The sequence below is a fragment of the Gymnoscopelus microlampas genome (genome assembly GCF_963454915.1).
Source record: "Gymnoscopelus microlampas genome assembly, chromosome: 17".
Classification (NCBI taxonomy): Eukaryota; Metazoa; Chordata; class Actinopteri; order Myctophiformes; family Myctophidae; genus Gymnoscopelus; species Gymnoscopelus microlampas.
In genome coordinates, this window is record NC_139954.1 from 21,045,548 (window position 1) to 21,061,125 (window position 15,578).

The following is a 15,578-nucleotide window of genomic DNA, read 5'->3' on the forward strand; positions in this document are numbered from 1 at the left end:
AGATTAAAGGAGCAGAAGAGGAGCTTATTTGGCCTGAAGTCAGCTCTGCGTTTGATTCAACCAACAGTCTTTCTCTGTCAGCCTCAAATCGTTCTAATTGTTCTCATGTGAATTCTAATGTACAATCAATTAAGAAACAAGAAGCTGCTGTTGAATATGCCGCTACACATGCTGTTTTAAAAATCATGGCTGAACAAGAACGGCAACAAGAGAAATTTAAACAGCTAGAATGGAGGCTGCTGCTCAATTAAAGAAACGTGAAGAAATTTAAAGAGAACTGGAACCTTTGGAGGAGCTGAAAAATATGAATGCTGCCCAAGCAAGGCTTAAGGTCTATGATGTAGGCAATCAAGATCAAAGGGTTACATCACAGCAGGACACTTTGCATCAGCAACACCCACCGCCAAGAGCACCACCACCAAGAGCTGTGACAACAAGTGAGCCTGATGACAACATCACAAAGCTCGTCAAGGTTTTCAACATGTGGAAATACTCCTTTCAGACCCTCATTGAGAGGAAGAACATTCGTACAGTGGAGAAAATCGTTTTCTTACAAAAATATGTTGGAGGTGCAGAGGCTATTGAAGGTTATTTTCTAATTGACATAGAGGAGTCATATCACTCGGCATGGAATCTGTTAGATGAAAGATATGGTGATCCATTTATTATTGCAAAGGCTTTCCGTGACAGTTACACGCATGGCCAAAAATCACCTCAACAGACAGTACTGAGCTAAGAACGTTTGTGGACTTTTTAAGAAGTTGTGAAGCTGCTATTGCACACAATGTGCATTTGAATGTTCTCAATTATGCTATGGATAACCAAACACTAACTACAAAGCTACCTGACTGGTTAAGTCAGGTAGCTTTGGGGAATTTGGGGAATTTCAGCCTTTTTGCGTGGCAACCAATGTGTCCAAGGCCCATGTATTTTGTTGGAAGGTGTGAGCGGTCTCTCTCTCTCTCTCTCTCTCTCTCTCTCTCTCTCTCTCTCTCCATGCCACTTTGATTCTGGCGCACACCCCCCAAAAGAACTCTCTCTCAACAATGAGCGAGTGTAAATGTTACTCTTTTATTGTCGCTTTATGTAAATTATGTCTGGATAAACATCAGTGTCCCACATACAGTGTACACATACACTCCATGTATCTAACTGATACATTGTAATTGAATGCAATTATAAAGAGATCACTTAATAAGTAATAAGTAATTAGTGGTTATTATTAAAGATGGCTCTTTCATTGCTTCAGTTAGTTAATAAAGCCTGATAAAAGTATCAAACTCCCAAAATCCAACAGAATACTGGAAATTACATACTCTGTTAAATAATAATGTATACTTAACATTATTCCATACCATTTTCCTTTCATTGTTTTTACATTTTTTTTTTTTTTTTTTTTTGAACAAACTGCCCATTTAATGTTGAGCTGCCCACTGGACCTGTATCCGTCTGGGGATACAGCCAGGGGCCTTTCACATATACGTAGGAAGTGGCCAAACCCCCGAAGGGGGCTTTTTTCAAGTCCAATCAACCTCACACTTCAACCTAGTGTACTACACCTTGTGTGAAATCGATCGGACGAACGAGACTCAAGATATTAGCAGATCACGTATACACAACTTCCTAGAATTTATAGATTTAGTGCAGTTTAATATTGGTGTCCAGGACCCCTAATACATACATCAGCAAATCAATACATACATCAGCAAATCAATATGTCAGCAGTTGTTACTAATTGGTAAATGTTGCTGGGGCAATGACAGCTACTTTAAAACAATCTCTAAATACTGATCTTATCAATATTTGGGAGAACAGATGATAGCTATAAATGGTAGTTGGGGGGCATATATTCAGCCATGGTTCCCTTATCCCCCCCCCCACACACACACACACACACACACACACACACACACACACACACACACACACACACGCACACACACGTTTCTAATACAATTTACAAGAAAGTAAACGTATAAGTTAACTTACCAAAACAAGAGTTGATGAAACCATACCAACTACATCCGACGGGACCCAGCAGCCACCGTCTCCGAATGCTGGAAGCAAAACTGAGTGTGGTGCCGAACATGCACACCATCATGTCACTGACACTTATGTTCAGCAGCAGCATGTTGACCGGTGTGCGCAGCGTCTTGAATTTACAAAACAGAAGCAGCACGACGAAGTTATTAAGAAAGCCGAAAGTCATGATAAAGCCTAGCACCACGGACAGCACTATGAAGCCCGCCGGGGAGAGAGTGGGCATGTCGTCCTGGTCATCACTTACATTGAAGCCTGCGATTTTCAGATCGCAGGCTGATCTGAAAACATCCTGCGATTCATTCATTAGAAATGTCTTGTCTTCGCTCAGGCTAAAGTTTTTGCTCGCACTGAGTTCACGCTATACTGTAGGCTATTGTCATCATCGTCCACCGTGCAGTCCCTTGTAGTGAATCTGGCAAGTCGCTTACTTTTCAGGTCTTTATCCATGCTTCTTCTTCGCACCTCAGCAGCAACATGCAACCTGCTTCTCACATGAAGTCAGATGTTGTCGATATTGAACAATATTACACACGTTGTTGCGACCATGCTGCTGGCATCGCGTCCTAGTTGATATAAACCACAATGAAGCCATTGCAAACACGTACAGGCATTTATTATTACTTGGGTACTCGATTATTTATTCGAAATCGTGACTCATAATAAGGCAATCCTGGAGCACGCGGCACGTCTCTCTTGCTGCTGTAGTAGCTTATACCCATCGCGTAACGCGCGTAAGCTTCAACGTCTCCACAGACTCCACTCCGCTGTACAGTCACACAAATCTAACGGACGATTATTACCCTACAAGCGACCTCATTTCAAGTGCCCAGCCCCAGCCTGCAGTCTTTATGACTTCATATTTTCTTTTTGACGCTTTGGTAACCACCTTCATCACTGGCATAATCTAGTTGTTAGAAATCATTGCAGGAGCTTAAATGTATTCCACTTCTTTGTTCGACAAGGTATTGTCGACAAGGTATTGTCGAGAGAGAAAGAGAGAGAGAGAGAGAGAGAGAGAGAGAGAGAGAGAGAGAGAGAGAGAGAGAGAGAGAGAGATTGTGCTATGCATCATGTTATGTTGTGTCATACAATGAAAAATAACATTTAAATAGGCTAATCACTGTATATAGTTTAATGTAATATAATACAAAACATTCCATTGTTCTTTGATTAAACATGATCCATATACTGTAGGCTAGTTAGTAGACACTAAAAGCAGAAAGTTCAGCCAGTCAATTAGGCCTGTCATCAAAATGTTTCAGTTGCAATAAAGTGACAATGCAACACAAAAAAAAAAGGATTCTTCACCTGCTGCGTCAAGCGAGAGTTTCTGCTTCTCCTTTTGCAATAGCCAGTTGTTCTTCAACATCAGCCATCTAAATTGTGGTTGATAGCATACTGTAGCATTGCTATTCATAACAAAAGCCATTTTTCATTGCTTTTGGGCCATTGCCTTCTTAGTGCTTAAAGTAGGCCTATAGGCTACATTGTTGAACATGTCATCTTCAGTGTTAACTTTTATAAAGTACAAATGTGTAGCCTATAGCATCGGGTATTTCACAATTAAGCAATGCACCTCTGTGTTTACTGGAATCAGACTTCTAAATACATGATATTATCATATCTATCATATAAGTGAATATATTTCCCAATCAGGGATTTTATTTTTAACAGCATCCTGCAATCCTGCAATGTTAGTTGCAGCAATGTTAGTTGGAGGCAGTGGTGTAAAGTAACTAAGTACATTTACTTAAGTACTGTACTTAAGTACACTTTTGAGGAATTTTACTTCCCATTTTCAATACTTTTACTTCTACTCCACTACATCTCAGTGGCAAATATTATACTTTTACTCCACAACAATTATTTGACAGCTTTAGTTACTAGTTACTTTGCAGATTTAGATTATTATCACAAAACATACATTAACCACTTCAGCCCTATATATATATTTCTGCCATTTGAAAATAGCAGATCTACAAGCTCACAATGCATCGCATCACGACACATTGTGAGCTTGTAGATCTGCTATTTTAAAATGTTTTTTTATACATTTTGAACTTGTACATTTTGATACCAATACCTTTGTACTTTTACTCAAGCAAATTTTGAATACCTTATTTTTTACTTGTAACAGAGAATTTCTACAGTGCAGTATTGATACTTTTACTTAAGTAAAAAATGTGAGTACATTTTCCACCACTGGTTGCAGGAAATGAATGTCTACAAATAATACACTACTTTATGAAATGAATAAACAGTTGATACTTCATACTGTATCTCCAGGAATAGCAATTTCTGATAACTTAGGGGGATGTAGTATTCAAAACTCACAAAGCTTTTGCAGGACAATTCAAAATAATATCAATGGGAGGTCAGTTTTAAATTCAGACTCAATAATCTAAGTAGAGGACAGTCCAAAGTCAGCTTTTGCTGGCAGTACCACTTGCGCTGTAAATACTGTTCACTAGTATTCAGACATCTTGCACCCTGACTGACTGTCCTCAGGTGTCTCAGATGTGTGGTTGGGTTTCAGGATGCTAATCTTTCCAGACTCTTAATTGAAGTTAATGTATAACATTTTAAAATTACATTATGCTATTTCATGTTTTCATCTCATTCTAAACCAAGTGAAATGTGAACTGATTAGAGATATGAATTGCTTCTTGAAATTCAGTGTGTCTCCCGAACTGCTGAGTGGGCTCTATACAAACAAAACAAACAAACAAACAAACAAACAAACAAACAAACAAAAAGCGGCCTCATCACTTGCAATGTACACTAGAATGCTGTTAATGATATTGAATTAAATGCTGTAATATCAAACCTCCAGACAGGCATGTTTTGATATTGCAGCCTGTTATTATATTGCAGGCTAATTTCTTCAGTGTTATAGCCTAGATTTGTGTAACTTTGCCCTGTGTTTACACAACACAACATTATTTTTTTGTTTATTAATGATTTATCTCTATACCAGCACAGTAGTCATCGGCCACTGGAGTAGTGTGGTGGTGTGTACATTTTCACTGTTTGTTTTGGTATTGTCCAAAAACATCCCTGCATGTCTACCAAAACAAACACCAAAATAAAACCTTGACATAGGAGATTCCATGTCCTTTTAAGTATCTATCCCATCTTGTGTTCTACTGCCTCAGTTTACATTGATTGATTTGATAATTAATTATTTCTTAGTTGTTAAGTCCCACCCACAGTGTATTCTTGTTGGCCTGTCAGCCATGTGAAATAGACATTGAGAGCCTGTGTGTGTCCACTGAGAAGTGTTCTGTTTCTGTTTTCTTTTTTGTCGGTTATTATATGGAAATTCAAGAATTGTTGTGCATATGTTACTATTGTGCTCAGTGGAATGGAGCTACATTATTTCTGTGATAATTCACCTGTGGTCAAGATTTTCATTGTTTATCCTCCTATAATTTGACAAACCTCTGTAGTGCATGGATGCATGGTGTCGTGGTGGTGAGGCCAAAATTGTATGCCCGGTTCTCCTCAGTGGCTGGAGCAATTGATCTGAATTTGCACACAGCCATTGACCCTTACCATGTGCACCTAACAGCGAAGCCCGTTTTCCGATTACACGAAATATCAGATGTTTATTAGCGTTTTTGTGTTTGCTGGCTCCCGGGTTGCCACATCATGTGCGCTTATCCCCCCACGGGTATGGTCTAGTTTCTATAATTGTAGAACCACACATCTAGGCCACAACGCTATACAATCTGAATTTGCACAGTGCATGAAGATTTAAATAAATACTATTGAAGACAAATTACGTACGTACGTACGTACGTACACATGCATCCATCCATGTATGTAACATCTCAAGTGAAGCATGGCTATGAAACTAGAATAATCACAAGCCTGACCTTTTTGCATAATGCAAAAATCCAATTAAACATGCATTCAAAATCTAGTGCTCAAAAAGGATAAATGCATTATTTGCTGGATTGGATCAATTGATCTTTGTATGACTTCCACAGCAGGATCAAAGAATATGAAAGCCTCTTTACCAGTTAAGACCTTAGGGAAGGATAGTAATGGTAAGAAGTGAATGTGATCTGCTTTATCTGCGTGGTGGTCATTGCAAAACCCGTCAAAGACTTACAGAGCTGATTTGTCTTGTGTAGTTAAAATCATTATGGAGCATCTTCAGCTGGTCTCAAGAGGGAGCCGTTTTCAATGCGACTATAAAAGGCAAATAGGCTTCATTTGTTCAAATTAAAAGATCTTAACTTAATCAGAAATTCATTTATATTGTGTTGCTAGGCATCAAGCACCAGCTGCACACCATGGGCTACGCTGCTTGTAATCGCTGATCAGTTCTTATTAGGAATTATCAGTGTAATACACTGAACAATACAATAGATATGGGAGTGTCTAATTAATTACTTGAAGATTTGGAGAAGACAGCTGACAATTTTAGATTATAATGGTACATGTTTTAGATTAAAATTGTGTCTGCTGAGACAGTTGAGGAGAATGTACTCTGCCACAGTGATGGCTGCTGCTGAAACCTTGTTGTAGTAATAACTATTCTATAAAAAATAGTTATTGTCTTTTTTTATCTTGTAGCCTTCAAGGAAAAAGTGACTAGAGCCCAACTTTGAAAAGTAAAAAAGTGTGCTCCTCCTGCGCACAGATCTTCGGCAGGCTGGGTTACCTACCCAGGGCTGTGTTAGTTGTGGGGTGTTTGTACCACCTCCTATAGAGCACTATAGAGGCCACTCAATTGCAATTCGGGAATGATTGGATTTTGCCCAAGAAATAGGCCCCGTCCACAAGTTTTTGAAGGCAAATACAGGCAAATGGTACAGAGTATCAAAACCCTGTTTGACGGTCATTGTCACATAATGTGACAATTGGTCTTATGGTCTTATGAGTCATAATGTGACTCACATTATGACTCATAAGACCATTCACCTAATTTGGTGGGGGATTACACCCTATAAAATATCATTGTGTTTCTGTGTAGTAGGATCAAGCATTAAAAAGAGCTCAGAAGGCGTGAAACAGTTGTTAAGGATATTGGAATTGGCATGGCTTTACATCAAGCTGAACACAAACATGCAGCTTGTAAGTCTGCCAGAGGAGCTCAAGCGAGCCAAATCAATCTCATATTTCAAAGCACTTGTCAACACAGTTACAGGAAAGCCTTCTCGAAATTGTTTATTTTGATGTCCTTTGTTTCACCTATTCTTCTAAATTTTCTGTCTTCTTAATTTGATCTTCTGTCTGAAACTATCAAGAGTAGTATATAGTATATTTGTCATATGTTACATTAATAAAACTTCCGTCAAGTAATATACTAACACATCTCTATGAAAGATTGACACAGCATATACAGATTTTGTCATGGTTTATTCATGACATGCTAAATATGGCCCACTAACTATTCATTATCACATTTTAAATCAAGAATGTATCATGAGATATTAGTTTGTTCCCACATTATTAAAGGAGAAATTTGTCACAGACTATATGAATAGTGCTTCATTGCTTATTTGCTTCTAAACCCACAGTTACTGCCTACAGTATATCCTGCAGTGGCAAGGCAAGCTACATAAGAAATGTAGCTAGGTTGAATTGAATTGAAAAGTTGAATTGAATTGAAAAGTTGAATTGAATTGAAAAGTTTATTTATAATATGGCAACCTTTAAAAACAATATAACAAATGAAAGCAAATAATTCTGATTAACAGTTACATTTTAAAAATGCATATTCGAAAAGGAGTGAGAAGAAGCATAACTTATGGTATGTAAGCTACTAGTTAGGCTACTCTTCATAAAAAGTAACAGAGCTACATTAAAACTGTAGCTACTGCAGGTTACATCATGCGACCCCCGTGACCCCCCAAAATAATCATATTTGAACTGGGGACCCACCACCCTGACAAGCACTTGGAATTGTAGGCATTACATGTAGTAATTTAGTTTAGTAATCGGTTCCACTTTGTGAAAATTGCCAAACTACAAGCTCACAACGCCTCGCACTGTGATGCATTGTGAGCTTGTAGATCGGCTATTTTTACAATGTTTGCCTCTTTCTTACGTAATATTTTACAATTTGGCCAATGCCATTAAATTGTAAGTTTAGAAATGTGCAGATCCCCTGTATACACTTATACTATGTTGGTTTATTTACTGTTGAGTGAGAAAACAATATTGCACATTAAGCTAATTATCTGGGGACCCCCCAAAAATATTTGGGGACCCCGCTGGGGGTCCCGACCTACCAGTTTGGGAACCAGTGTGATAGAGCATAAACTATCATGTATAAGTACATGTTATCACACTAATACATTGTTATATTAACGACCATGCACTGTACTGCAACTACCTTGCAACTGCATGTTAATGGTGTAAGAGGGCTATAATACAAGTGTTAACTACATTGGTGTGTCCTCTACAAGTGTTATGTAGATGTATGTATCAACCCATATTATTATTATTATTATTTTTTTAAACATCTGTTTATTGTAGTTTTTTTTAACCCATATTATTTTTGTATGTAAATAGAGCAAATGAATAACATTGGGATATTTTCCCATACTATTAATATATAGTTAAATAGTTTTTTTCACTTGTCAACTCTCAGTAAAGTCCATCAGACACTATAAATATATATATACATACATACAATATATATATATATATATATATATATATATATATATATATATATATATATATATATATATATATATATATATATATATATATATATATAATACACGCACGCACACACACACGCGCAGTTTTGGTCTGCTTGTCTTGCATGTGGAAAATTACCCAAATTCGTGAGGGTTATGAATGAACCATTGTGTCCACGGCAAATGTACACGAAGTTTTGACAGTTATGCCTAAAAAAACACACTCGCTCTTAGGACTAAGACATATTTTTGGGGTTGTTTTACGCGAGCGGATTTACATCCCAGCAGCGATTATTTTATTTGCCAAGTAAAAGTGATGGGACGTGTGTACCGTTTTGATTATTACAGCGGCAGGATGCTTAATCGAGCCAGGAATGGTCGCTCATCCTGTGGAGAAGTACCTCGGCCCAGCAGAGAAGAAACCGTTACATGCGCGTCTCTCCGTGGATAAAGATGAACGTTCGTCTGGTTGCGCGTTACTTTACTATATAACCCCCGGAACTCGCATGTTTTGTGTGGAGCAATTATGACCGGCAATAAAACACCCTGTCACTTCAGTATAGGTACCTTGCTAGCCAGCTAACCGCTAATGTTTGGCTAGTTGTTAACTAGTCAGTCGCTCGGCATATTGTGCGGTTTCTAAATGGACTATTAAGTTGCCGGACTGCGTTAACGAGGACTGTGGGTTGCAGCTCTGCAAAGTAGCTACGTCTGTGACCATGTGGCACGTATAAACACTATAAGTTGATGGCAAGTTGCTAACGTTAGCACAACAGTGCTGCACTAGGCTAGCCACCTGATCCTGGTTGCTACCTGTGTAGCGGCGCTAGCCACGTATGACTGGCTGCCTCTGTACTCTGTTGACGTAGCAGCCGCGGCTAGCTTGCATGTCCTGTCTAGCTACTTTTGTTGTTGTTGTTGTTGCTGCTGCATTTTTTCATTGACTCATTCACTATTACGGTGGCTAATGAACTCTGGACATGACTGAGGAGGCGGGTGATTCTTGACTTAAAATGTTGTAGTTGTCGACCTCATCCTGGTGGGTTTCCTGGTTCCATATGCTGCATTAAGCAGAGGATGAAGCGGATCGTCTGGATGCTATCAGGATTAAACAGAAGAATGATGAAGCTCCTCGTCGCCCTCGCATTGATTGCCTACATTGCCTGTAAGTACATTTTCTCAGTGACAGTAATACGACCCATGTATTAATCTTTACAAGTTTAACCTATCTTAACTGAAAGTAAGTTATATGACAGTTGAGTAGCTGTAGAATACAACTCTCGTAGACGTATTTATGATTCTGACGTTAGATTGAAAACGTCAGAATCATAAATACGTCTACGAGAGTTGTATTCTACAGCTAACAGTTGAGCTGTAGTTCGACTTATGTCAGTGACCAAGGTTTTCTTGCTTGCCATCACTTGAGTCAATGTGTCTGGCGAGGTTGCTTAACTACTTTGCCCCCATTTAATTCTTGTCACCACTAAACTGTTTTCTCCATCGTGTATAGATAGATGGTGTCATTCAACTTCTAATTACGTCAAGTGGGAACAACAAGGCTTTTCATAAGGATGTATACCCATTATCCGGGATGTACAGGAGGGACCTGGGGTGTTCAGTATAGTGAGGAGTTTCCTTTCACCTGCGTGATGTCATGAATGAACTTAGCTGCATGGGAGAGAGGGGATTCTGGGGAAATATAAGTACATGACAATGATTAATGAGGGTAGATTTTACATGTAATTAGAGATTGTGACACATGTTCAGTTTCGTCAAACCTGGTCTGATATTCATTTGTGTGTGTGTGTGTGTGTGTGTGTGTGTGTGTGTGTGTGTGTGTGTGTGTGTGTGTGTGTGTGTGTGTGTGTGTGTGTGTGTGTGTGTGTGCGTGTAACCGTCCACCAACATCAAAAGTTTGGAAATGTTTGTTTGGTAGATGATGTCTCTAACAGTGCTTCTTGGCAACAACTTTTATACCTTTGGAAAGCCTGTTTATTTCCTTTTTTAAATGGTGCCCCATTTGTAAGGGGCGTGCATTTATGGGATGAGCAGCACAGCTAAGTATGTAAGGTTGTGCTCATGAAAAATTTGGCAAATCTTCTTTGCCAATTACAAACAGCGTAGTCTGCGAGGATCTGAGCCTGTGATGGAGGAACAATCTTTACCTGTCCTTGACATGAAACCGGAACTTATAATCAAAATAATCTATTCAGTCAGATGAAACGTTTTTTTGTTTAAATGAAATTAAGGTAGCCTACATGAGAAATGTGACAAGTAGTATAGGCTAGCCTAAGTTTTACCGTGTCTGACCCTGGTACCAATACAAAAAAATAAACTGGTCTGAACTTGTAGATCTGCTACTTTCGCATTAAAACGGCGATAACAAAGGAACGCAGGCTTGCACCGCATACAACGCTGCCTGGCCAGGAGTCGTTGCGTTGCTTCCCTGCCTGCCTACGACCGACAGACCTCTGCCGCGGAGGCACAAGGGGCTATTGCCTCCTCCCATGCCCACCAGGGGAAGCTCCGCCCCGGGTAGTTGAGCTGGGCGGCCCCGGGTCCATGCCCGGGCGTAGGCGGGAACCACTTTGCGCATGTCAAAAGTTATATATGAATGAATGCTTTGGGTCATGTAAACGAGGAATTCTTTTATTCAGGTCCCATGTAAACAGATTATGAATCTCTATTCGGAATGAGTTCACTCTGAATGAATACATGATGTCCATCATGTAACCGCAGCCATTCAGGTGCCTGAATGGCACCCATGATGTATGCTGATTGCTGCACCGATAGAGTAACATCGTCGAGGCTGTGCGATTGTGTGGGGCAGCATCTCCATCACTGGAAAACCCTAGAGTGACCAACACAACCACGTTGGCTGACATGCAACAAATCTGGGTTAAGGAGTGGAATGCCATACAACAGTAGTGTGCTACCAGGCTGGTGGTGACCAGCATGTGGTCCTTCACACGCTGCTGAGACTCCTGACTGTTTTGCTATGAATACATTGTAAAATTGCCAATATTGTCTTCTTTTTTCCTTGTCACATACTGATACACTTCAATCATTCCGTCCACCAAACAAGAATCCAAAGCAACAGGTCAGCAGAATAAGCTCTGTTTGGCATTGGCAGATAGTTTTGGCAAATCTTTCATGGGCGCATCCCACAAACTTGGCTGTGCTGCCCACAAATGCTTGTTCCTTACAAATGGGGCACCATTTAAAAGGGAAATAAACAGCCTTTCCAACAGTTATTGCCAACAAACATTGTTATGACAGAAACATAATTTAACACACACACACACACACACACACGTGCACGCGCACACTCAAAATATGTAAAAAATAGACTGTTCCGCCCTCCTATGCTGGATGGCATTGCTGTGTGACTGTGTTCTGGAGCTAGAGCGAAGGGGGAGATCACAGATAGGAATAATGGAGTGCAGACAACACATTTTCTCAGTGGTAATATTGGATGATTCATGTATCTGTAAACCCATCCAGTCCTGAACTGGACATGCAGCATACCATATCTTTTATCTTGCTTCAAATCATGCTCACATTTTTGGACAATATTTGGACAGACCAGTGGTTTTGTACATGTTACAGCAAAAAAAAATAACCTAACCTTCAACAAATATTAAGTTCTTCACAAATAACTAAACAGTGTATCTTCGTACCAGCTAAGTGAGATGACAGTCAAATATGGGTGCATAATGCTCTTGTGCATTTTGTGCTGTATTTATAATTTTACACTTTTAATGGCATTGGAGGTATGCTATAAATCAGTCAGGGTTTTCCCCATATCAGTGCTGGAATTTGTGGTTGATTCAATGACATGATGAATGAGGCACTATTTCAAAATCAAACCTATGAATTTCACCATGCGTTTTGTTTGTGTTTTTCCTTGACATTCTCTTCCTTTTTCCTGGTTTGAGTTTGCAATATATATTGCAAAATGTATGTTAAATTGTGCAGACATTCACAAATTGAATGCAAAAACATTGAAAGATGTTGGTAGGGATGCCAATTAATCAGAAGTAATCAAAATCGTGTTTTTCTTTGTTTGTTTCACATTTATGTAATCTATTTAGTCAGCTGTTGCAAGATTCCAATGTCTCCTCACTATTAAACAAGGGCTAGACTAATGATAACCAGAACATTGTACCTCATCTCCCCATCCATCAGGCTCACCGAGGAACAATAAAATCACAGAGGCCATAACATACCATTTGGTCAGAAACCAAAAGTAGAAAAGACAAAAGATGATGATAAAAAACCTGATTCATTCTTCTTTGAGAGCTTCAGGATAAATATACCAGGAGTATCAATGTTTAAACATTTGTTTTAATGTCACAATGTTGAATTGTGAAACAAATGTTCTTCGTCGTATGTCCTGCAACAGAACTGAAGGTCTAAGGACATACGACAGAAGAAGAACATTTGTTTCATAATTCAACATTTGTTTCACAATTCATGTACGGTATTCAATATTAAATCATATGTTTTGGGAGTGCACACACAGCCATCTCCTCCAACAAGGCAACATATAAGAATATCACTAGGGTTGTCCGATATTGGCTTTTTTACCGATAACCGATATACCGATATTGTCCAACTCTTAATTACCGATATCAACCGATACCGATATATGCGGGGATTATTGTGATTAGGGTAAGCTCAAATTTCATATCACACACACCATATACAGTAAAAACTCCTGTAACTTACTTATAAAGCAAAAAAAAAAAAAAAAAAAAAAAAAATTTTTTTTTTTTTTTCAAAAACCGATACCGATATTTTCCCGATATCAATTTTTATGCTAATATCGGCCGATAATATCGGGAGGCCGATAAAATCGGACATCCCTAAATATCACAGAACTAGCTTTTCTCTTTTTTTTTACCATGAATTTAAATTCATGGTAAAGTTAAAACTTTAAAGAAATGTTGAATCTGAAATAAAGAAAAACTATTAGGAAATCAATGTCTTTCTCATGTGAAATAAAAACAGGGAAAACTATGGTTACAGGCAGGGTAAGTAATATTTTTTGTTGGGGAAAAAAAGTATTAAATAGTTCAATATTCTGATTATAATCATTGCTTTATACTGTGTGTTCAGTAACTGGGGGCTCTCTGTCTCCAGCTCTTCAGTAAAGAGAAGATGCATTTTGATGAATCACAGTTCAGGTTAGTTCAGGCCTGGTTTTGTGGTCAGAAGTAGGGCAATGGCCCAGTTGAGAGATAGTTAGTTATGATGGGCTCAGTGGTAAATGAGGACAGTCGGCACCTGTCTGCATTATGCTGCCCATAAAATTGGATAAGGGAGTTGAATCATGCAATTTACTTACATTATCTTTTTCTCCCACACTTCCTTATTGCGGAATATTGTCTGCAATAAGGACAAGGCAACACATTTGTTTCATATAAACTGTTTGGTTTGGTGTAAACTTCAACTTGATTGGTTTGTTTGCACTTTGTAGTTCCCCAAGAGAATCAAACTAAGGTGTTAGTGTGTGTGTACTTACTGTAAGGTCTGTGTGTACTTACTGTAAGGTCTGTGTGTACTACTGTATAGAATAGATAGATGCCTTTATTGATCCTGCAGGGGAAATTCCAGAGACAGCACAGCAGTAAAAGTGACAGACACAGGGCAAAGAAGTACAGAACGGTACAGCAGAGTAACATCACAATAAAGACCCCCCATTATTAAATTAAATTATACAGATACAGAAGAGTAACATCACAATAAAGACCCCCTATTAATAAATTATACAGATGTATACAGTACACCCTAAACAATCACCCCCCGCCTGGTTCAGATTCAGAACAAAAGACACCGTCAATAAATATAAAAGTATACCGACGTACAGTATACACTATACCTGTGGTTCCCAAACTTTTTAGCTCGAGACCCAAAAGAGAAATTTGATGTCTCCCTGGGACCCAAACTAGTGAAAATAGCAGATGTACAAGTGCACAACACCTCACACCGCGGCACGTTGTGCACTTGTAGATCTGCTATTTCCACTACTACTTCATGTTTTTTTTTCTTTATGGAAAATCTTAGATGTTTTATTTTATTTATGAAGAAAAAAAGATATGTACTCGTGACCCATATACCTTAATTTCCGGACTATAAGGCGCACCTGAATATAAGCCGCACCAGCCAAATTTAGGGGAAAAAACAAATGTGTACAGTACATATACAAGCTGCACTGGACTATAAGCCGCAGGTGTAAAATCCATTGATTTAGAAGGTCCCCTAGTGGCCGTTAGCTGTAAAAAATCCATAGATTAGCCGCACCGTTGTATAGGCCGCAGGGTTCAAAGCATGGGGAAAAAGTAGCGGCTTATAGTCCGGAAATTACGGTAATCAGTTCGCGACCCAAGAATGCGCCCTCCTGCCTAATGCAGAACATGAACAACAGTAGCAAGATACGCCTAAAGTTTGGACATCAGCACAGACCAAACGTAATGTTACAGATGACAGATAACAGATTGGATGTTACAATAGTCGCACAACGGCGTAATGCTACTAGCTCAGAGTGTGTGGGTGTTGAGACTGGTAGCATGTGCCCCCCCGCGCATGCTACCATTTTAGGTGATCACCCTTTCACCTTTTTAAGTGGAAACGTTTTCACCTAAAAGGTGATGATGATACGTGCTCATAGTCCGGTGATGTCGGTCAGTAACAGCAGAGAGATGTGTTGAGGTGAGTGGTGCGCATGTTGTAGTTTTCAAACCACCGCGGTGAGAGGGTCATCACTGAAAATGGTAGCATGCGCCCCCCTTTACTTTACTGATGGGCGCTGGAGGCTTGTTGGCAAAGACAGGGGACTGTGAAGTGAAGGTCGGGTGCTTTATGAGTACC

General features: G+C 39.2%; 1 protein-coding gene across 1 annotated transcript in view; it reads left to right on the forward strand.

Moving 5' to 3' along the window:
- Window positions 1–8,874: 8,874 nt before the first annotated feature.
- The window catches only part of uxs1 (UDP-glucuronate decarboxylase 1), a 49,979-nt gene continuing 43,275 nt past the window's right edge, over window positions 8,875–15,578 (forward strand). The window contains exon 1 of the mRNA XM_084084344.1: window positions 8,875–9,870. Within this exon, the coding sequence (XP_083940470.1) occupies window positions 9,783–9,870 (88 nt within the window). The 5' untranslated portion in view covers window positions 8,875–9,782. The remainder of the gene's footprint in view (window positions 9,871–15,578) is intronic.